The sequence below is a fragment of the Neofelis nebulosa genome, chromosome 18 (assembly GCF_028018385.1).
Source record: "Neofelis nebulosa isolate mNeoNeb1 chromosome 18, mNeoNeb1.pri, whole genome shotgun sequence".
Lineage (NCBI taxonomy): Eukaryota > Metazoa > Chordata > Mammalia > Carnivora > Felidae > Neofelis > Neofelis nebulosa.
In genome coordinates, this window is record NC_080799.1 from 8,470,200 (window position 1) to 8,493,615 (window position 23,416).

At 51.1% G+C, this 23,416-nt stretch overlaps 1 protein-coding gene across 12 annotated transcripts in view; it reads left to right on the forward strand.

Moving 5' to 3' along the window:
• CUX1 (cut like homeobox 1) overlaps nt 1–23,416 on the forward strand; it is a 377,843-nt gene that overhangs the window by 4,241 nt on the left and 350,186 nt on the right. For 4 of the 12 annotated variants that reach the window (XM_058711649.1, XM_058711651.1, XM_058711652.1 and 1 more), the window contains exon 1: nt 6,832–7,448. The exons of 1 other annotated variant lie outside the window; for it this stretch is intronic. In XM_058711649.1, the coding sequence (XP_058567632.1) occupies nt 7,119–7,448 (330 nt within the window). In that variant the 5' untranslated portion in view covers nt 6,832–7,118. 7 more of the 12 variants (XM_058711653.1, XM_058711661.1, XM_058711647.1 and 4 more) reach the window with 6 other exon arrangements.

Genomic DNA, 23,416 nt, shown 5'->3' on the forward strand with positions numbered 1-23,416 from the left:
TGACAAAAGAAAATCTAATTACATTTCATGAAAACAAATCTTCATTCAACTCCAACCATATAACTGCAGAGATGTGTCATAAATGATCTTGCGGAGAAAGAAAACAATATTCTGCTTCATGTTGTAAATGCAATTTTTCAACAAAAAAACAACACATGTATCTACTGTAGATGTCCTGGCACCGGAGATGTAGTTGTGTGTTTAAAATATTGGATGGCAAACTGATATTGTAAGAGCAATATTGATAATGAAAGGTCAATATAAATAGAACGCATATGGGTCATATCTCCCAGGAGAAAAGAAAAGGAATTAATATAAGGTCTTAGCACAGAATGTGAACTTTACATTAAACAAGATAATAATAATATTTATACAATACCTTACATATTTCAAGCCCTTTCAAGCTACTGACGAGGTACACTATTAATTTCTAGTGATTCAGCAATGACATCAGTGAGAGTCACATAGGAAGGCATTTATTGCCACTGTGTACAGGAAATATGTAATATGACATTTCCATGGGCATTTTAAGATGCAGAAGAGGCAAAAAGGGACAAGTGAGATGTGTTTTCCTAATACACTCAACATTTCCAGCAGATTTATATTAGAATAGAAGTTTGGTCAAACGAGGCTCCTGTGGTGGGGGAGGGGGCGTGGCTGGTAAGGTGGGGTTGAAGGGAATTGTTGGGTGATGAGATGCTCCAGGTCTGTCCTCGGGGCTTGGGAGTATGAAGCTAGCTGTGTTTTCCAAGGGTAAGACCGAACTCCAACCGAAAAGCTCCAGCTACAAGCTTTCTCGTTTAAGAGGAGCGGAGGACTGCAGAACGGAATCATTAGAGGTGCAGAAAGATACCTACAGTTAGTGGCATCGGCATATGCTGTCCAGAAGTGTAAGGCAAAGTTAAACGGTGGGCCAGAAATTAAGTCTTTGAAGATTTCTGAAAGGGTCTCGGAGCCTGAGAGATGCTGTCACCAGAGAGAGGCTGAGAGGGGTGGTGAGGCGGAGAGCCTACTGCTTACAAGTCATTATAGTTTGATCTTACAAGTTCGGCAGGTTCTTGGTACAATTATATAACTACACGTACATTTGGCGGATGGAGACGAATTATGTACTATGCATGTAATTACATGTAGCAAAATGTGTACTTTTATTTGGTGGGTATTTACATAGTACAGTGAATGGTGTACTTAGAAATAATTAACAGAAAGCATTATTTAAAAAACAAAACAATTAAAAGTAGTTTGGTTTTCTTGAGCTCAAAAAAAAAAAAAAAAGAATCTGGAACCTTCCTTTTATTTATTCCAGTCATCTATGCCAAATTGTTCTGGAAGGCAGTCGCCAAAGACAAAAGGAAGACAAAGTAATTTCCTTCTGTTATTCATACTCTTTTGATTTAAGGAAAAGGCCTCTTCAAATTTAAAGTGTCTCAAAACTTCTGTCTGGCCTTAGATATTCCTAAATTTAAAACATTTCAAATTCAGTCAGCTTGAATGAATACCTTGGTATAATTTTCAACTTCTGTCTTTGTGAAATTGAGATTCCTGTGTGACTTATTAGGAGTACGATTCATTTTTACCCATGCCCCACAGAGTAGGCATGCCTTTATGTTTGTTTGGGAATAAATTTATGATGTAAAACACTTAGCAGTATGTTCTGTCTCTGCCTATCTGAAATATTTCTTGCCGAATACTCTTCAAAACCAGTTTTTTTTTTTTTAATTTTTGATGTTTACTTTATTTTTTGAGAGAGAGAGAGACAGAGTACAAGCAGGGGAGGGGCAGAGAGAGAGGGAGACACAGAATCTGAAGGAGGCTCCAGGCTCTGAGCTGTCAGTACAGAACCTGACATGGGGCTCAAACCTACAAACCGTGAGATCGTGACCTGAGCCGAGTCGGATGCTTAACCGACTGAGCTACCCAGGTGCCCCCAAACCAGTTCTAATTTGGATGCAAAAATATCCAGAAAGTGAATGAAGCTTTCAGAAGGCCTCTCTTGTAAAGTTTTCTTTTAAAGCCTATCACATGGGATACAAGAATCTCTGAATTTTTTCATCATTATTTGTGGAGTTCAGATTCTTTTCCAGCTTTTTCTGGAGATAAAGTTTCTAGGTGAAACTTCGTTTTATGAGTCCCTTATAAATAAATAAGATCTCAGAACATAAAAACTCTCTTATGAGAGATAAAGAGTATGGCTTTTTTTGGTTTTGTTTTGTTTTTTCTAATGCTCTGCATTATAAGACATTGGAAGAATGTCTTGATGGTTAATTCCTTCAAAAAATTAGGTTAAAGGGTATCAGAACAATTACTAAACTAGAATTTTTAGAAAACAAGGTAATGTCTTTTCCTTTCTTGGTGGCTACCAAAGAGGACCAATTTAGTCACCATCAATCCACCGGGTGTTTTAGACATTTTGCCAATTTTCACCTTAGGATTTAATCAATTACGTGTCGGTGTCAGGAGCTAGGAGGGTCCCCCAATGCCAGGAGGGTAGGAGAGCCTGAACTTCCAAAAGTGCTTTACAACCTTCTAAGTTACATTTACCGGTATTATCATGCCCCTAAGACGGCCACTGTATTTTTCTCAGGCAAAATAAAACGGGTCAGAAAGGAAATTTTGGAAGTCTGGGCTCAGATCCTAGTTGTTAGCTGCCTTGTTTGGTGCTAAGCTGTTATTTCATTTAAAGGGGTCAGGAACACTCAGGTCACTCTCCCACTCCCCCATTCTGATTACTTGGGGCTTGATTTTTGAAAGTTGGGGATGGAGAATTCATCATAAACTTGGGACCTGTGAGCTTTCTTTCCCTAAAGGGAGAGCCTGAACATCAAAAGGCACAAAAATGGCCCTGGGTTGTTCTCCTCCTGCTCCATTGTTAGAGAATGACTTTTAGTCCTGTTGCTTCTGTGTAGTGGGTCAGTTATCTTCCTAACCTGTCTTTTTCTCACACTTTGTTGGGGGGGGGGGGGGGAGGCTAGCCATCATTTTATTGTCTTTGTGGGTGCTAATGGAGATCTAGGTCCTAAAGCCTTTCCATTTTCTAAGTATTTTATACAAAATCCACATTCATGGATTTACTGTATTTGGATGTCCAAGAGAGTCCTCCTAACCTTCTACAATGATGAGACAAAGTCAGGCAGAAAAAAACCAAAACAAAATCGCCTTTAGAAATCGATACAATTTGTTCTGATTCTATGTCTACACTCAAGAAAAAGGAAATGTACTTTTACAAGCTTTCTAGGTCTCTGCTGATCACTTAACTCGGCTAAGATAATTTTTGATCAGTGGTTTGTTCTGAATGCCATTTTAAAGTGGTAACATTTTGTGGTGTTGGCAAAGTCATTCCTAACTTTTGTCTACCCGCGCTCCCCCCCCCCCCCAATACCCAGAAAGCAAGAAGCCTAGTATAAGGCAAAACTCTGGAAGAAAAAAAATCTACATGTTCTTTAAATAGAGCTTGACCTCTGGGCCAGTCAATGTATTATTTCTCTAGGAAGTCAAGTTAGCATGCAAATAACCTAAACATAACCAGAAATGTAACAAGGGTATCTAATACTCATCAAATTTATTTCTAAAATATTGCAGTGGATTCAGAACCCTGAATTCCAACCAGATGTACTTCTGGAGTATTACACAGGTCATATATATTTCACTTTTTTTTTTTTTTTGGTTCAAACCCAGGGGATCGACACGATAATTAGATTGAGAACATCTGCACCAAATCCAAACCATTTCCCTGATCCTTCCTTGAGCCTTCCCTACGGGAAGTTTTGGGGGTTTTCTGTTTTTTTTTAAGCCCCTGCACATTTTATTTGTCTGGCCACCTTCAGGGCAACTGCGAGGTCTCGCCTGCCTGCCACCGCACGTATAGAAGAGGAGCGCAGACGTACCCCCAAGTGTTGGGATACCGGGCCTGGAGGGGGTGGGAATCATCAGAGGTGGTATTTCGTCGGGACAGGGATCCCTTGAGGTGGCAGTGCAGTTTCCCGTCTGGGGCCTGGCTCCGGGACAGGGCGTGGCCAGGCGCGGGGCGAGCGGGTGGGCACGTGCGCGGGGACCCGAGGACGCGAGTGTCGGGGCGCCGCTGCCCTCTACCGGGCGGCGCGGTCGGAGCTGCAGCGCGGCCGCCCGCCGACTGCGCGCGCGGGCTCGGGCGCCCCACACCGAGGCGGTCCTCGGCGTTCCCGAGGTCGCCAGTGCCCTGCCCCGCGCGGCGTCACAGCATCTGCGGCGGAGGCTCGCGGCGCCCCTGCCCTGCGCTCGCGCGCTCCCACCCACCTGCTTCCTGCCCCCTCTGCTGGGCGAAGCTGCGATGGGGACGCCGAGGGACCCCCACCCCCGCCCGCCGCCGGCCGACCTCAGGAGCCAGTCACGCATTGACGGAACTGAGGTTCTTCGCCGGCCGAGACCTGGGGGCACGTGTGTTCTCTAAATCTCGTGGCCTTTCATTTCCAGGCCCTTCATTCAAAACTGCTTCCGTTCACCCCAATGATCAGCGCTAAGCCCTCGAACTCAGTTGAAAAGCAGTTATATCCTTACACGTTTTATTTCGTATCCCATCCGAATTTTATTTACATATAATTTTCAAGATTAAGGAATTTGGGGATGTAATCACACGTCACATGAAGTGCGGGGGAATAAAAGTACAGTATTCCTGCTGGGAAGTCAAACTCACACGTGTGTATAATCAGTTAAACATGATCATAAAACGGGGTGCTTTTGCCAGGTTTCTGCGAAAAAAGAAATCAAAAGCGAATTGACTCTGGGGTTTAAATGCTAGCATTTCTGTAAACCAGGGACCATACTTTGTTGCAAGTGCACCTACACTTTCCAAGTTTCTGCGCCAAAAGGAGTGAAAACCGAAGTGTCTGAACTACAGGAAGTTTCCAAGGCTGTTCCGCCGAAGCGGTGCGGGGCATACACAACGGTGCGCCAAGACTTTTCCTGTCGTGGCCTAAGCTGGCGCAGCTAGGACCCCTGGCCACCCGGCTTGCGGGTGCGTGGCGGCGCGGGGACCGCGCTGCCACCGTTCGGGGCGTTAACGTGTGCAGCGACAGCAGGGTCGGGGCTGGTTTCACCCCAACTCCACTCCCCCCAATCTCAAACGCTGTCCCTGGCAGGCTCGACCGGGGTCCGGCTGGGGCCCCGGGGAGGTGGGTGCGCCTCAGCCGCCCGCCAGTCCGCCTCGCACACGCGCGGCCGCCGTGGGCCCGGTTTGCGCTGGGTCGGCGCTCGGGGCTCGGGCAGGTGGTCGCGGCGGCTCCGCGCGCTCGGGGCCCGCAGGAGGGCGAGCGAAAGCGGCGCGGCTCAGGCGCCCGCCCGGACGCGGCCGAAAGCCCGGGACTCAGGGCCCCCGAAGGGCTGCGCTCGGCCGCCGGCGGCCCCCGCGACCCCCAGGGGCCCGAAGCAAGCCCCAGGTGAGCCCGGCCCGGGGCCTCCCGCGGGGCCCCGGAGCCCCTCCCGCCGCCCTCCAGCGCCCCCTCGGGGCCGGGCCGGGGGCCGCCGCCCGCCGGGGCCGGGGGCCCGGGAGGGGCGGGGGTCGCGGGCCCGGCGCCGGGCGCCGGGGGGAGGGGGCAGGAGCCGCGCGCTCCAGGCCCCGCGGCGGCCGCCGCGCCCCCGGGCTCCGACTCCGGCTCCGGCTCGGGCTCGCCATGGCTGCGGCGGCGCCGTGAGGAGGAGTCCGCGTCCTCCGTGGCGGCGGCGGCGGCCGGCTCCAGGCCGGGTTTTGGCGCCGCCCGCCTGCTGCCTCCTGGCGGCTCCTGAACTCCAGCCCCCTCTCTATCAGCCTCTCACTCCGTCTCAATATGTCTCAAGATGGCGGCCAATGTGGGATCGATGTTTCAATATTGGAAGCGCTTTGATTTACAGCAGCTGCAGGTCAGGCTTCTGCTCGCTCGGCCTCTCGCCCGGGGGTGGGGGCTGCGGGCGGTCGCGGCCTCCCCCGGGGCCCCGGGCTGCCCGGCCGCCGGGGGGCCGCGGCGGCGGGGAGGAGGGGGGTGCCGGGGAAAGCGGGGCCGAGTCGGGGACAAGTCCCTCTCGCTCCCCGGCCCCCATTGATAACTCGCTTGATCAGAAATTGATCCTCTTTGTTCAATTCATCGATCAGCCCAAGATGGCGCCGGGAGCCGCCGCCGCCACCGCTGCCCCCGGTGTCGGCCCCCACCCCGGGCGCCCCCCCGGCCCTGCGCCGCCGCCACCGCCGCCGCCGCCGCCGCGGGACCGGGGAGGGGGGCGGCCCCGGCGGCCCGCGGGGTGCGCGCGCGAGCGGGGAGCGGGCGGCGGCGGGCGGCGGCGGCGGCGGGCGCTGCGCCGGGAGGGGGCTGCGGCCCGGCGGCGGCGCCCGGCCGCGCGCCCCGCGCCCCCGGCCCGCCGTATTCCCGGGGAAAGTTTGTGGGGAGTTGCTGTGGGGGGTGAAGCGCCTGCCTCTCCAGGAGGAGCCGCCGCCGCCACTGCCGCCGGCGCGGCGGAGCTGGGGCTGGTGGCGCTGTGGTGCCGCCGGCTCGGGGGAGGGTCAGAGCGGCCACCGGCGGCGGCGGCGGCGGCGGCGGCGGCGGCGCGGCCCGGCTCCGGCCAGGCGGGCGGGTGGCCGGGCGGGCGGCCGGGCGTCCGCGCGCCCCGGCCCCGGCCGGCCCGGGCCCCGGCCCGCCGCGCCGGGGCTGTCAGCGGGCCGGGGCCGCGCCGCCGCTCCCGCACCCGGCGTGGGGGTCTCCGCGCGGACCCCGGGGTTTGTTTACGTCCGGACGGGCGCCCCGGGGCCACCCGCAGCCGCCCGGCTCTTTTGTGTGCCTGCACGAGTGGCGCGGACCGGCCCCTCCGCGGCCGGAGACGCGGGTAGGGGTGCTTGGGGGTAAACTTGCGAGGGGCGGCGGGCACCCCACGCGCGGAGCCCGAGGGTCGGCGCGCCCGGCGGGAGCCGGTGCGGGCGGAGGGCAGCAACTTTCCCCGAGCTCAGGCCCCGCGCTGCGCCCTGGCGCGCCGTCTACCCGGGTGGGGGGACGCTTCCTCCCCGCCGCCGGTCCGGGCGGCCCGAGCCCCGAGGCTCCCGCGGCCCCCGGTGACCCGCCGGCTCCGCTCTGGCGCTCTCCTCCGAGGCCCTGTCCTCCCAACAGGGTCCGCGGGGCTCGATGGAGCGCGCGGCGGGTCCCGTCCGAAATGCCGCCTCGGGCCGGCTTCTCGAAAGCAAAGCCCCGGGGGCCCCCCTGGACAGTGGTGTGCCGGGCCGTGGTCCGCGCGCCGAGCCCGGGGCGTTGCTGGGGGATCGTGCCGGGGCTCCCCGTCCGGCTCCGGTGCTGCCGCTGTGCCCAGGGGGCGCGATTCTGCCTGTCACCCCAGACCCAGAGGAGCCGCGCGCCCTCGGGGTTCGCCCCGAATCTGCCGGCTCCGCGCTCGCCGCGCCTGGACGGCCCCGGGACCCCGCCAGGTGGATGTTGTGCGTAGCCGGAGCCAAGTTGAAGGTGAGCGGCGTGTGGGTCAGAAGAGCGATGCGGATTTGGGGGTGGGGGGTGGGGCCGTGGGGGCGCGGGAGGGGAGGTCGGTCTTCGGCTCCGAAGGGCCCCGGGGCGGCCTGGTACCGCGGGGGTCGCCCTGCGTCCCTTAGGGACGGCCGCGGCGCCCTGCTTTAAGGTGTGCGGGAAGGTAAACTTGGCCGAACTTTCCTAACCCGGAGGACTGGTGATAGTGACCTACAGTACTTTTAGGAGGGAAGCAAATGAACTCCAGATGCAGCCTTGGATGAAATGAAGCGGATTGGATTAAAACCTATATAAATGGAGTCTGACAACTTTAATTGTATATGCTTGTTTTCTGTTCCTGCCTACGTAAGAACGATAAAACAGACTCATAGTCGTTATGAAATTTCTTCAGATTTCTCGCTTTAGGAAGAAGACTATGTGAAATATGTATTTTCGATAAGATTAAAACTTAAAGGACTTTGAGTATTTATTGACTAAAATAGATTACTCCAAAGTGTCTATTGTGTAAATTAGATTCCTGAATGTAATGAACACAGCCGAATGGCATTTTTGATAAATTGGTCTACCCTGTTTTAGTAAAAATAGCTCCCTTTTACCATAATTTAATTCCTGTGCTTACAGTAAAACCCGTTGTGGAATTTTGAAGAGACAAACCTTAATTTTTTTTCCTTGTCTTCCTAAATGTGACATTTAGCTGAACATCCATGAAGTTTATTTTTTAAGCATTTTTTTTTTTTTTTTTTTTGGCAAAAAAAACTGCGTGGGAGGTCGATTCGGTTTCCGGAAAGGTATTAGATTTTAGGATCTCTTTGACACCCCACAACCTGCCAGTGATGAGCTCCTTCGGGATATCATGAGGATATTTAACTATGTAACTCCAGGATCGGCCTGGAAGGTTCCTTGTCCGTTTATGTGAATGAGCTTTAAGGTGTTGATCTTGCAAACAAAATTATGTGAGCGAGCATCATTATCATTGTCTGTACGGAGCTTCCTTTAGCTTTTGGTGGTAGGTGAAGATTGGGGCTGAGATGATTTTCTGCCCCTCCTTGACAGGTTTGAAAAACTTCATTTGACTATGGAATGTCAAAGTTCAAGCAGAAGGCTAAACTGGTTCTTTCTCTGGGCCCTGAAGAGGCCTATTGAATTGGTATCCAGTTTAACGTCATCTCTGTTCCCAGAGACAGTTAAGTGAGCCGATGAGACTGCAGTTTGAGAAGAGAGAATTCATTAGTTTCAGGCTCTTCTCATCTTTCCAGAACCCCTGACCCGGAGATCGGGTTGCCTGCGGAGCCCAGTGTGGGTTGTGGCATCGCCACCTGAGGGTAAAGAGACCCTGTCTGAGCTAGACTCAGACCCAGGTTGGAGACCTCAGCGGGTTTGCTGGAGACAAGATGGTTGTGTGTCCCTCCCATGCCCCTGCTGCCCCCCAGTGAGCACGGGCTGAGTTCTGGTCCCTCGGGGCGTGGTCTTAAAGCTGCCCTGGGACGTGGACTGAGTGCCCAGAAAGAGAGTTTGTGAAGATCGGGCTCTATTTCGTTTCCTTTTCAGTCCCAAAGGCTTGTGGTATGGAAGTGTCAGTGCTTCGGTGTTGCTAATAAGACGAGTTGGACAAGTTTTTATCCTATCCCAGACTTGTAAAAAAACCAGGTTTTTTTTTTTAAGACAAGAAAAACACCATTGTATAAATTTGCCTTTTAAATACATGTTTGAAAAGAGGACACTTTCTAAAACAAGCTCTCGTAACTCTGTGTGTGAGTGAAGCTTTTGGGGATGGGGCCTGCCAGCGACCCACTTCCCTTCGGGGCGTTATTCCTCTGTGGTGACTGGTGTTCCCCTTTAAGGAGTCTCTGCAAAAGTTAACTTTAAACATTTTCCTCTTTGTCAAAATCGGAAAATAATTCCAGTTTTGCCCAAAGTCCGTTTCTCTGATAGCTTTTATTTTGCGTTTCCCTGTTAGGGAAGTATTCCCCAGAAGTGTATTATTTTGATTACAGTATGTATCCCATCTAGTAAACAAATCAAGGGCTTCTACACAGCTGCTGTCTTTGTTTTCTTGGCTCTTTTAATATCAGTGTCTTTGAGATGGCGTGTGGGAGGGGGTCATTGTCAGTGGATTAAAGTTTTTTTCTCTGTGTGAAACTCTGTGTGGTTTTTCTGTTTTTGTCTTTTAAAGGTGCAAGGCGGTGAAGGGCTGGGGTTACACAACAGCCTCTGATACAGTTGGGTCCGTGGAGTCTCCCTTTGCCTCCTTCCCCAGTTTCACACAGCTCTTGCCAGTAGTTAGCTGCAGGAGGGGGTTGAAAGGGCGAGGGGACAAATTGCCAATCCCCTCCGGAATCACTCTCTCCTCATCCACTGAGCTAACCTTAAAAATGTTGTCTGGTGAGCCTATGGAGCCCCCGAGACTTTTACAGGCTGTTGAAAAAGTCCCCTGTCCTGTTGTGTACAATTAAAACAAACCCAGCAGGGTTTCTGCAGGAGCTGTGCGGAAGGGATGGCCTGTGCTTCCCTCCCGTCCTCCCCCCTTCTGGGTCCACCTGTAGCAGTCAACCAGCAGAACTGCTCCCAGGGCTGTGCTCAGGGTCCGTCTTAGGAGAGAAAACGAGGCTCGAGGTAGAAAATCTGTATCCGTTTCAGCTCATTGTATAAGGCACCGCGAACATCCTCAGTGAAATGAAGGAAGGACAGATTTGTTAGAGGGAAGCTTGCACATTTTTAAAGAGAGAAATTCGTCCTGTGAAAAAATCCTGCAGAGCTAGGCCAAATTCGTACCTGTGCTTCCATTTCACACAGTTCACATTTGATGCCCTGTAAATTTCCCGTTTTTAAAAAGGCAGGTGCATCCGCCGGCCTGTAACACAAATCCTACCTGAAAGTTACTTTAATATATAGGATCACACACTATTTGAGAAATTATTTAAAAACCTATTTACAGTCATTTAACGTATGAAAGTGTGTGTATATAATTGCTTTTCCTATGAAAGGTCTGATTTTTACAAGGAACTGTCAGAGATAGAAATTCGTTATCTTATTCTATTGTTTTGTCTGAAGCTCTGCATTATGGCTGCAGAGAGACAGTTTTGGTTTCCACTGAAATTCCCCTGCCTCTGATTGTTTAAACCAGACCCTTAATCTTATTTTAACATACTTAAAACGTTCAAAAAAAACCCGGAAGAATTGTTTTGTATAAGTAGCAAGTGAATGTAGTTTAAACACTCAAAGCAATTCTGGTATCTAATTGGAAACAGGTGGAATTCTTGGAATCCTGTGTTTGAATCTTATTATAGCATGGCACAGAGACACTTTTTACTTATGGCCATTTGTTTTGCTGAAGCTGTTGGAAGAGGGGCCCCATGACCTCTCATTGTGCCTCACTACTGTTTACCTGGACGTTCCAGTCGTGCTGGGCATTTTCGGAACTAGATGCCCGTGTCTGCCGGGACACCCGAGAGAACTATGCATGTGCAGATCGTGGAGTGAAAAAAGGAACTTGAATGGCATAATTAGACAAGCGATTTAATATCTGTGTTATATAGCTTTTATAGCAAAGAAGTAGTGAATTCATTTGCGATTTCTGATTTAATAAACATTTATTGACATGAGCATTTGGATACATTTTATTACACCCTGGTAATGATTTAGAATTCACAGAGAAATTACTGTTCCTACAAACTCGACATTTAGGGATATAAAGTCACATAGCAACCAAAAAAAAAAAAAAAGAAAACAAAAACCTGCCCCAAGTTTGGGATATTTCAACAAAATGTCAGTGGCGGGGCTCTCTGAAATATCTTAGTCATGTTTCCTATTCTCGTTTTCAAAGCCAGCTAAATAGCCTGGTTTTGCTGCATGGTTAAGGACCAGGTTTTGGTTTGTGTTTACGTGTTGATTTTATTGAAGAGGACAGCCAAGATTTGTATTGAGCTGTGGGTCCTGTCACAGTTCTGGATTTGCTGGGCTGTAATCAGTCCCAATTTTCAGCTATATTCTAAGGAGATAGGGAGAGGACAGTGGTCTTTGGCTGGGCAGGAGACGTCCCTGCAGGAAGTTACCTGGGATGGGTGGGTGTGTGGGGGGACCCATGGCGTCGCCTTCATTGGTAGAAGCAGCTTTGAAGCACCTTAGATTTTTAAAAAGGCCAAGTGCTACCCGACTCACATAATACGACACCGTTAAAAAAACATAATGAGGGCCAACAGCAGTTTCTGAAAGCCATCTAATTTGTTGCAAAACCCATCAAGGACCTTTCCTTGGAAAAGTAAACAACTCTCTAATAAAAATAATTCTAATTCTTGCTGTAATTAAATTCTGATAGGATGATGTCAGTGCACGAAATAAATCTTGTCATTTTCTTCATTTGAATCTGAAGGCTCTTCCTTGCTGCAGGAGGCCCAGGGCAGTTGGCAGAATTTTTGTGTGTGTTAGAGCCCTGGGCCATGGGCAGCCTGGGGAAGCTCCTCAGACGTGAACCCCCACCCCCGCCTTCCTCAGGACCCCCGTCAGACAGGTGGCTGGAGAGGAGCGAGGTTGGGGGTGTTCATTCCTCCCCAGAATTTACCCAGCATCACAAAGTACCTGGAAAAATAGCCAGGTAGAGGATTTACATGGAACTGAATAGATTCTACTGCTTTTCACTGAAGCATTTGTGAAAATGAGTTGGCCCACATCCCCTTTTTTTTAAATTTATTTATTTATTTTTTTAAGTTTATTTGTTTTAAGAGAGAGAGAGAGAGAGTGTGTGTGTGTGTGTGTGTGTGTGTGTGTGGGACCTCAAGTGAGCCAGGGAGGGGCAGAGAGAGAATCCCAAGCAGGCTCCATGCTGTCAGCACAGAACCAGGCACAGGGCTTGAACCCATGATCGGTGAGGTCATGACCTGAGCAGAGATCAGGAGTCAGCCGCTTAAGCGACTGAGCCTCCCAGGTGCCTGGCCCACACCTCTGTAAAACCCCAGACACCACAGTGGGGCCCACTCGGCCGACAGTTGAAACCTTCGATGCTTTTGACTGTGATTTACGAACAATGTTGGAAGAAATTATCAGAACTTACTCTGAAGCATGTTTTAGCATCATCCTGAGTATACCAGCACGAGGGTTGTTTTCTTAAAGACATCTTTGTATTTGGCTGTGTTTATTCAAAAAGTTAAATGAGTTAACGTTTTTTAAAAAAGTTATATATGGTTGCGAGGTATCCTGAATTTGGTTAAGGGAAAAACAAATTGACAAATTAGCTCTTTTTTAAGGGAACATTGTGAAATTGCAAGAAATGGAATGCCATTCTGACTGTCATTAAGATTTTATTTGGGTGTTGACAGCTTTTTGCTAAATGTAAGATGTTCAGATCCTGTCCACTCAGCTGGAAAAAAAAAAAAAAAAAAAACCAACAAACCAAAAACAACTAGCTTAAAAGCTTATTCCCAATTTCCCCCTAAAAGACAGTTTATCTCACATTGGTTCTTTCCCCCCAATACATTTTTAATATTTTATTTCCTCACATAGTTTTTAAGACCAAAAAGAATATGAAGTCATTTTAGGCATCTCAGTTCTGTGATATATTGGACCTGTGACGGTCCTTGCTTGATTACCGCCTTCCCTCCTGTTTTTAGGGGAGAGAGCGTTATTTGGGTCAGAATAAAAAAGCTAATAAACGACACCAAAGGTAGATCCATGTCTTGAAAAGCCTGAAGCTGCAAGCAAGAGCAGGAAGGGCCTTTGAGGTGCTGCCCTAAGTGCCTGCTGTCACCCCTGCTGTCACCTCTGCCTGCCGCTTCTTGCCCTTCTGAGCTCCTGCCCTGCCAAGCCTGTCCTGTTGTGACAACTGTTGTTTTATAATTGTTTTATTTTATTTTTTTTGCTAAGTATTTGTGGAGCTCCATTATTTTGAGATTCTTGGAAGAAAGAGAGCTATGTAAATGAAAATTAAAAATAAAATTCTTGCTGGAGGGAATTGTGCATTTAATTTTTTTGATTAGGTTTGGGAAAGACTTCTTTTTTCCCCCTTACCCTGAAAATAGGAACATTCTGTTGCTCCTGTCACCATTTTTGCTTCATTCCACAAGGTGTGGCAGATAATGGTGAAACACGTCCTTTATTTTCTGTTTTTCACTGTGGTAGTCGACCTAGAACTTGAACCCACGCGGTTCTGCCTATGGTGAATTACTTCTGTTTCACATTGCTCTGCCCTGCCCTCACTGAGCGCATAGGTAGCTACTGCCCATAGAACACTAACCTTTTAGGGGCGCCTGGGTGGCTCAGTTGGTTGAGTGTCCGACTTCGGCTCAGGTCATGATCTCACAGTTCGTGAGTTCGTGCCCCGCGTCGGGCTCTGTGCTGACTGCTCAGGGCCTGGAGCCTGCTTCACATTCTGTGTCTCCCTCTCTCTCTGCCCCTTCCCTGCTCATGCTCTGTCTCTCTCTGTCTCAAAAATAAATACACATTAAAAAAAAAAAAAAAGAACACTAACCTTTTAAAGGGGAAAGATTTTGAGTCCCCAACATGCAGAAATTACAACTAAAATTATAGGAAGACCTGCAGATCCATTTCCACCTTCCCGTCTTGTTCACACGGCAGAGATGTTCTAAGTTGTATGATTTTGAAAGTGAAAACTGACTTTAGGAGCATTCGTGGAAACATGAATTTACTGGAATGGCTTCATTTCAGCTGTGCCTCGGTTTCTTGCTTACATAATCCCATGTGCTGTCAGAGCGATCAGCCAAGTGGGGGACAAAGTCAGGTCTGGAGTCCATAGGCTTCTGTTCCGTAGGCATGTGTGCGACGCAGGAGCCAGATGGGAAGCCCAGGCTGCTGCAAGGCGCCCATCCAGGTGACTTGGTCCGCCATGGACCTCACAGTTGCAGGTGAGCCCAAGGGGCCGGTGAGTGCCAACAGCCTGGAGAGCGGTGCTACGCAGTCAGGAAGTCATTACCTGGAGTGGGTCATCCCGGGGGACCCCTCAGTCATCTCTCTTCTCCCCACTTCTCAAATTTGTCACCATTGGCATGGAATTGAGAGAGGGAGGGTATTGCCAGTTGTGGCTAAAAGGTCATTGTCGGGGGAGTGAAATCGTTGGCGATTGTTTTACTTTGCTCTGTGTTGGTGTGCAATTCTGCTGCTATTTTACACCTCAAGGATGTTTCAATGAACCTCTTGTGCGTGTGTTTGCAGTTAGGGTTGGGGGCTGCTTGTTGTATATGAGAGCCAGATCTTTCTAGCACATGAGGACTGAATGTGTAGCTTTTACTTGTTTCAAAAGTGTTCACAACAGGTCGCAACCCATCATAGATGTGGCTGCCAGATTAATCTTCCCAAATCATTGATCCCGTCATGCTGTTCTCTCTCCTGTAGTGGCTCACTTGGGTGTAGAATGGAGACCACTTTCCTTCGGCAGACAGAGTCCCTGATGGTTGGTCCTGCCTTACCTAAACCTTCTGCCCCACTTAGAAGGATCCCAGATTCATGCTCAATTTGGGAGAACGCTCTCGTCCTCCCTGTGCACATCTGAGCATCAAACCTTATTTCACGCACTCCTTTTTTCCTTGCTTTTAACAGCCGTGGGAGCCCCGTGCACCAGGCGCTGGTGATGCAGGCTGGGATTCCAGCACTTCCCATCCTGGGGGAGCGGGCCGCTGGCATTGGCTGTGACGGAGCTGTGTGCTATGAGTTGATGGAGGGCTGTAGAGGAAGGGAGTCCAAACTGGGGACCTCCCCACCCCACCCCTCACCACTGCCAGCAGAACAGTTGGAGGGTGGCTGGTGGTCTCTAAGGTCTGCCTCCCTTCTTTGGTGATTCTGATGGACCCCACGTAGCATCCACCATAGCTTCCGGCTCTCCTTAACCATTCACGCTCCTGTTCTGCACCTTGTGTTGTTACGCACCTGTAAGTCCTGCTGCAGGAGAGCCATTGGCCTTTTTCAAGGGGGCAGCCCCATATATTCGGATTTAAGACTAGTTCAGCTAGTTCATTTAAGAAAGCAAACGGGATTCGTTTTTGGATTGTGCAAAGTAGATAGGTATAGAAAATGGTTGTGTTTTGAAAGCTACTGATGGCCATATACGTAATCGCGACAGAACATGGATTTCTTGTTTATTTCCATTCCGTCTTTGCGAAGTGACGTGTACATTGGTTAAAGTATATGTAATTGTATTTGTGGTACATAAAACATAAAAAAAAAAATCCACATTTTTAAAAATAGAATTAGGCAGAACAATCCTCTGACAGAGATTTATTCTTTGACTCTGCCCAGGGCCTGAATGGGAGGAAACTTCCCCCTGTGAATGGGGAAAGTGCGCACTGTAATGATTAGAACCCAACCCGTGCACAAGAAAGCAAGCAGCAGGAGGCCCGAAGGTCCGGGTGTCAGCACTGGAGAAGGGTCGAGAATGTGCGCAGCCCCTAGAAGCCGCCCCGTGGGCCTGGCGTGCAGCTGGGCAGAGGCCTCGGACCAGCCCCGGGGCGGAGCAGTGGCCTCTGTAGCCTGCCTGCCTTTCTCTGTTTCTTCATTTACAAAGAAAGTACCTAGGATATTTTTGTGAAGGTGACGTCACTGTCTGGCTGCAGAAGCATTTGCATGGGTTTGGGGGAAGCAAGGCTTGCCAGGGGCATCTGAGGAGCCACAGACCCCAGGGCCCAGCCTGGGGGGGGGCGGTGTCCACAGGGACGGGGAGGAGGGAGAGGAGCCACCCCTGCCAGGGGCAGAGGGTGTGTTCCCTGCGGGGTCTGTGGGATTTGGGAGGTCCGGTGGGAGTTCAGGGGCTGAGCCCTGGGGAGGAGGAGGGCGGAGCTCAGTGGAGAGGCTGCCGTTGAAGGCACAGGTGAGGAGATGAATCGTGGGGTTTGAAGCTGGTGGAAGGTTTGTATGCCTTTCAGTCGGTGTCGAGAGGCTGGCCTCTCATTTGAGGTGGGGAGGGCTGGAGAGCCGATCTCAACTGGGGGACCCCCGCCTGAATCTTAACTTCCCGGCCCTGGGGCCCGGACTCCTGTGATGTTTCAGTCGAGGGGCAAGAGAAGGACAGCGTCGCTGCTGGTAATGTGGATCGCACGTTATCATAGCTGGTCTTATGACCACTGGTGACCAGGCAGAGGCTGAAAGCGGTTTTGTTGTTGTTGTTGTTAAATATACGCTAACAGCTATCATTTCCTGAGTATTGACTAGGGGCAGATGCGGTGCGGGCCCTTAGCAGCCCCGAGGAGGCCAGAGGACCCAGCTGGTTAGGTGAGAAGCCGGGAGCCCAAGAGCGTAGCTGATTCCTGGGCCCATGGCTTTCCTGCTGATCCCTGCTGTTCACGAGGCCGGCTCTGCAGAAGCCGCAGGTCCTCGTGATGAGGCGCTGCAGTGGGGGGACTCAGGAGCAGGCCCCTGTCCACGGACCACTCCCCCCACCCAGCCCTGAGATGAGTTTGGGGTGGGGAAGTCACTTAGTGTGAGTCACCCGGGATGAAAATGAAGCCTGGGGTGGTGGACGTGCATGTACCTGAGTTGACCTTGGCGGGTGGACACCTTCTGTGGGAGACCTTGGTGGATTTGTGAGCCTTTCTAGAGCTTCCCCTGCCTTGAGACTCGAAAGAACTTTTCTAGAGCCTCCCCTGCCTTGAGACTCGGAGTCCTAGCGATGGAGCACCAAAGAGAAGGTAATGCGATCCTCCTTGGCCGGCAATGAATCTTCCCATCAGCAGACTTTATCTGGTTGGTACCTGGGGTGCAGTGATGGCCTCGAGCTGAAAGTAGCCCTCCTTTCTGTGTCCCCTGCTATCCTCTGTGCCCTGTCTGTGCATCCAGCAAATGGCGGCGGAAGAGATCTGGGGAAATGGGAGGCAGGAGAGAGGCCTGATCCCTGGGCCACGGGGAAGGAGGGAAGGAGCTGGTGGCCCCGAGGCTGTGCCCTGTTCAGCTGCGGTGGCTGGGGAGCGCAAACCTAACCAGGGCTGGTCTCTGAGACATGGGACCTGAGCTGGTGTTGGGGAACAGTTTGCTGTGAGAGCCTAATATTTGTGTTTTCACCCTGGATGGCCAAGACAAAATCCCCGCTCGCTGAGCCCCTGGGAGTCTGGCCGATTGAGGCACAGCAGTGATGCTGGGTTCAGATCCGTGCAGTATCACCTGCCAGCACCAGCCACACCAGGGCTCTGTCCTCAGTTACACACGGAAGGCATTGTTGGGGTGTGTTTGGCGAGAGGCTGGCTTTGTAAGGGGTCTGCGGGTGAGCATCTGTCCCGAGAGAAGAAGTCTGGCCAGGTGATACTCCTTAGATCTCAGCTTACTTTAGTCGAGGACATTATCATGGAAAAACGGAGCTGCTAGGCTACGCTGGATTCAGATGACTGTTTTTGCGTGTCTGGTTTTTTTGGGACGATGCAGCTTTTTTTGTAATGAAGTTTTACGAATTTAAAAAGAAAACCTACAAGGTGCAGCCGGCTTGGAAATAATGCAGCGTGTTTGAGCGAAGTTGCTGGCAGTTTGGTTTGTTTTGGAGTGACTCCTTTTTTGCACGGACCGTTGGGGCCATTCGTTCATTCCTCGAGAGTGTCTCCACGGTGCCTGATCACCCCTGGGGTGCCAAGAGGAACGGGTCCCCAGCCCTGCTGCTCGATGAACTGCAGGACACCCTGTATCCCCAGGTGTCAGGGTTATAAGGCCTGGGTCCTGGAAAGATGGTCCGTGGCTGTCCTGCTCCCTTGACTGATTTCATCTCCTGTGGGCCATGCAGGGTTGTAGCACAGCATTCTAATGACCAGAACAGTGGGGAAACCCCGGCCTTCAGGGGACCTACCTTCTAGCAGGGAGATGGAGAGCGAAGGTACGGAATACATCCATGACGTGTTGCCCGTGCCCAGGGCCGTGGAGCAGACAGAACAGGACCTCAGCGCGCAGCCCCACTGAGTCATCGGAAGGGCTGACCAGAGTGAGGCGGGAGGGGTGGTAAAGACAGTGGGAGGGGTGTGTGGAAGGCACAGTTCTGGTGAGAGGTGGGGAGGGACAGGAGAGAAGACACTGGCCCGAGGGTGTGGGGTAAGGAAGAGGGCAGACAGAACCTGGGCCCTGGAATTTTGGGGCAGGGCCCGTGGGGTCGTGGTGGCCTTGGCTGAGAAGGGGCCACCTATGGGCGAGGTGTCAGCAGAGGAACCTGAGTGGGGGAGGGGCAGGGAGCGGCGCAGGGAGGGCCTTCTGGGTCCATTGGACCCCAGGCGTCCGGCAGGCTGGTGTCACCTGGGGCTGGCCCTTCGAGAGGCAGCCCTTGCACCCTGCCACCTGGCTGGGCCCCACGGGTTTATTAAAGGCAGGTGCGGTCACTACTATCCTGTTCTTGAGCGTTGGGCGTGACTCAGATGTGCAGGGAGTCAGTCTGGAGTTCCTTTATTCATCCCTATTTGCTTTTTGTCGGTAATCCTTTGTAATTCCCCAGTTTCATGATGTAATTTTAATGGAATTAAGCTTGAACACTTCGAAATTATGTAATTAATTACGTTCGGCTTCAATTACAATGACTAATTATAGCGTGATACCTGGTGGCAAGTCAGGCAGGTACTGGTGGGGGTTCATGCCTGCTGGCTATCGGGAGGGCCACTTCCCGTTCAGCATGGGAGCCACGGCGCCCCAGGGACAGGTCGCCTGCCCCTGGGTTGCCCAGGGCGCCTTCCAATCCCACCCCTCCGCTGAGGTGCGAGGTGCGAGGTGCGGGGTGTGAGACGCGTGGGAAGTGCAGGTGTGGGAGGGTTGTCTGGGGATGCAAAGGCTCGAACTTGTTTCCAGGTTGAAGGGAAGGACTCTTCTTTGTAAGTTTGGGGTGCCAGGGGAAGCGGAGGGCCCTGTTGTGACATTCTTCTGGGATGCGGGAGGGAGGCTGCTCCCAGGTGAACGCGGAGTGTCAAAGAGCCGAAGAGATGGTTTCTAGCGAAAAGAAAAGGTGTGAGAACCACTCTGGGGTGAACAAGGAAGGTGGAAGCAGGTTTAAAAAGGTTACTGCGTGGTGGTGTTATTTCCAGGTGGCCCACATGCAGGGCTTCTGGGACCAGGAAACCGAGCCTCAGACCCCAGGACAGAGTGTGTGTTTGTGGACTTTCCAGAAAGTCTGCCCCCCACCCCCCCCCCCCGCAACTTTGCACATGGTGGTGGTTTTACTCTGCCTTAGGAGGAGGGAAGGGGTCTAGCTAAGAAATACCCGAGTTGATGGCTGCCTCTAAAACACCCACGTCTCCTAATGGGGGCTGTGCAGCCCCTTCCAGAATGGGGAAGCAGCGTTCCCACGAGGGAGGAGGGGGGTCGGGCCCTTCCGCCATGTCCCAGCACAGCTGCCCGCCTGCCCGCCTGCCTTCCCTGCCCCAGGCACACCTGCCATCCAGCTGTTCTTGCCGGGAGGCTCCTCGGAAGGGACTTGAAACAGAGGTGCCTGCGTATGGAATTCAGTGGCCAGTGTCCTGTGTCTGTGAGATGCCTGCTGTTTATTTGAGAGGCTTAGGGCGTTTTTCCAAAAGCTGATTCTTATGCCTCAAATAGATTTTTTTTTTTTTTTTAATGCCGTCTCTGAGTTTTCCAGTGTGTTCCCCATTGGGTGTACACAGAGCAGATGCGCTGGCCGAGGAGCCCCTGCTTCCGGAAGCTTGAGCTGAGGCTGATATTTGGGTTAGGGCGAGGGCCAATAGGATGTCTAAACGTCTTACAGATTTCTGTTTTTTAAGGGACAGTGTGACCTGAAAACATTTTGAGTATACGACCAGGTTTACATTTTGGTTGGGGGATGTCCTGGTACAGAGTGCTCTTGGAACACTTTTTTTTCTATTGAACACGCTTCAGAGGACAGCTCCCTGTACACAAAGCCCATACCTGTGTTGTTACTTTTTTTTTTTTTTTGATTTCTGAATTTTTTTAAATGTAAGCTCTATGTCCCCGAAGACATGGAGGACATAGTTCGGCCTGGGGCTTGAACTCATCACCCCGAGATCAAGACAGAGTCAGCCAGGCACTCATTTGTTACTTTTTGTTTTTTAAGATCAAATTCATATAAAATTCACTGTATTCACCTTTTTAAAGTGTGCAGTTCAGCTTGTGGGTGTGTTCCTCATGTTGTGCAACTGTCACCACAGTCGAATTCCAGGACATTTTCCACCCTCCAGCAAGAGGCTCGTACCTGTTAGCCGTGACCCCTGCATCTGCCCTGGGCCTCCCCCTGCCCCTTCCCGCCCGAGGCTCTGTGTAACCATCCCTCTACTTTCTGCCCCCATGGATTTCCCTGTTCTGGATATTTCACATATAAATGGAACCCTACAACACGTGGCCTTTTGTGTCTGGCTTCTTTCATTCGGTGTAGTATCTTCTGTGTTCACGTATGTCGTAGTGTGTATCCCTTCTTCATTCCTTTTGTGGCCGAATGAGATCCCGCGGTGTGGGTATACAACATCTGATGATCCTTTCATAAACGATGGGCATTTGGATCGTTTCCGCTTTTAGGGCTTTTACGAATAATGCTGTTGCGAACACCTGTCTGTGTGCAAGTTTCTGTGCGAAGCGTTTTCGGCTTTTCTCGGTACACGCCCAGGAGTAGGAACTCTGGGTCACATATGGGGACTCTGTGTTCCCGTTTCCGAGCCTGCTGCTGTTGGACGTCTTGGGTGGGGCTCCTGTTTGTTCTCCAGGTGCTCATCTAATGCCTGGGCCGCTGCACCTTTTCCTGCTCTGGTCTCCCTCCGGCCGCCTCGTCGGGTTCCTTGCGTGGTGGAGCTGCCTCACTTTGGAACCAGCGTGAGAGACAGATGGACGCGTGAGCAGGCCGTGTGTTTGGCTAACGGCAGATGCTGTTGGTGGCCCACCCGGGGTCTCTCCCCTCTGCGCCCGCCTGCCTCCTCACTCTTCCCCCGCACCGGGGCGAAACCAGATGTTTGTCTAAACTGTCCTGGCAGGGCCTTCCCTGCGGCCAGGCGTGGTGGGGGTTGCCCTTAGTTCTGGCCAGAGAGGCAGGGGATGTCAGGGTTGCTGCTGGAAAAGTGCTGCTTCTCTCCTAAAAGGAGATGAGCCAGGACAAAGCCCATGAACGTGCCTGTGGGCAAAGAGGCTCCAGGGCCAGCTGCCACCAATCTAAGCGTTGGCGGGCCGGTGGGGGTTGGGGGGCAGGACAGTGTGCAGTGCAGGGGACGCGGAGCAGGAATGTGGAAGGGGCCTGGGCTCTCAGTCTTGCAGTCACCCTTCCCCCAACTTTCTGTGATGGGAAACAGGAGTGTTATGGTTAAAATCCGGATGGTAGAAAGTTTCTTTTGGCTGCTTTGCTGGTGTGGACTTAGTAGTCCTGCTTTTGAGATGCTCTGGTTCTGGATGAGGGTAGACATAAGAGCATGAGGAGGAGTGTGTGCTCCAAGCTGTCTCTCCTAGCAGCAGGCAGGGTCCCATTTGCCCAGCCAGATGTCCCTCGATACTTTGCATGGAGCCAATAAAGCATTAAGCAATTAGAATGGTTAATATTCAGTTAAGTATAATTAGAAGCTGGTGTAAATTGTGAATGAAATTGACAGGTTCCAGAAGTTAAGGCAAAATACCAAATCTTTTTCAGCTCTGTGTGTGTGTGTGTGTGTGTGTGTGTGTGTGTGTGTGTTCTGCGAGGGTCTGTCGATTCAGATAGGTGTGGAATTGACACGGAGGGCCGTCACCAACTCAGTTCGTTGTAATTTTCCAAGTTTAGGAACATCCTGCCGATTGTTTTATGGTGTTAAACATTGAAATCCTTAAGTCAAAGGGTAAGAGTTTTAACACCGATTTGTACGAGATGGGCAGGAAAATCCAGACCCCTGTTTTCTGTCTGCCTCTGGGGGTATGTGTGTGTGTGTGTGTCTCACCCTCATCACTCATCAGTTCACAGCACACATGATTCATCTTAGTAAGTTTTTCTTCCTTTAGGCTCCACCCCCATTTCTAGACGCTGGCCCTCCTGCCCTATGCTGGTGTTTAGTATGCCTCTACACAGCTGTATTCTTGTGAACGGGGCGCCCTGCTTTGTAGGTGTAAGTAGCTTAACTCCTGTCTGGTGATGTGCTGTACGTCTTTCTCCCTCCTTTTCACTCGTCACTGGTTTGGAGATCTGACCATGTTCCTCCCTACACAGTTTGGTCGTCCTTCATGATAGCTGCATTGGATTCCATCTGAAGAATCCACTTGTCTTGGTTCGCTCAGGCTGATGTAACAAGATACTCTAGACTGGGCGGCTTAAACAACACACATTTTATTTCTCACAGCTCTGGAGGCTGAAAGTCCAAGGTCAAGGTGCCTGCAGTTTGCATTCCTGGTGAGCGTCCTCTTCCTGGCTTTCAGACTGCTGTATCCTCCAGGCGACAGACGGGCCTGAGAGAGAGTGAGGGAGCACCCTGGTGTCTCTTACAAGGTTGCTAATGCCATCGTGGGGACCCCACCCTCATGACCTTCGAAAGACCCACCTCCAGATGTCATCACTTCAAGGGCTAGGACTTCAGCATATGAATTTGGGGGACATAAGTTCAGTTCTTAGCACCGCCCGGCTTCTGGGTCCATTTCTGTGGGGGTGGCTCCACATTGTGGTCTCTAATACCCCAGTGCCTCTGGCATCCTTAAAACGCACAGGGCATGATGGCTGGTCCAGGAGTGGGTTGCTGCGTCCAGAGTGAAAAGGGCTGTTAATTTCACTAAGTGCTGCCAGATTGCTTCCCAGAGCAGAGGCACCACTGCTCTCTCCACGTTCGTGTCAGCACTTCCTGGAGACTTTTTGCCATTCTGATGGTTTTAAAGTGGTACTTCAGCGTTGTGTGATTCTTCTCTAATCACCGGGAAGGTTCATGCTTGTTACCTACCTCTTTTATACTTCTAAGATTTTCAGATTTACCCTTCTGTAAATTGTCTGGTCATATAGTATTTTGTTTTGTTTTTTTTTTAATGATTTACTTTTTTGTTGTTGTTGATTTGTAAGAGTTCTTTGTATGTTTTGCATGCTAATCCTTTGT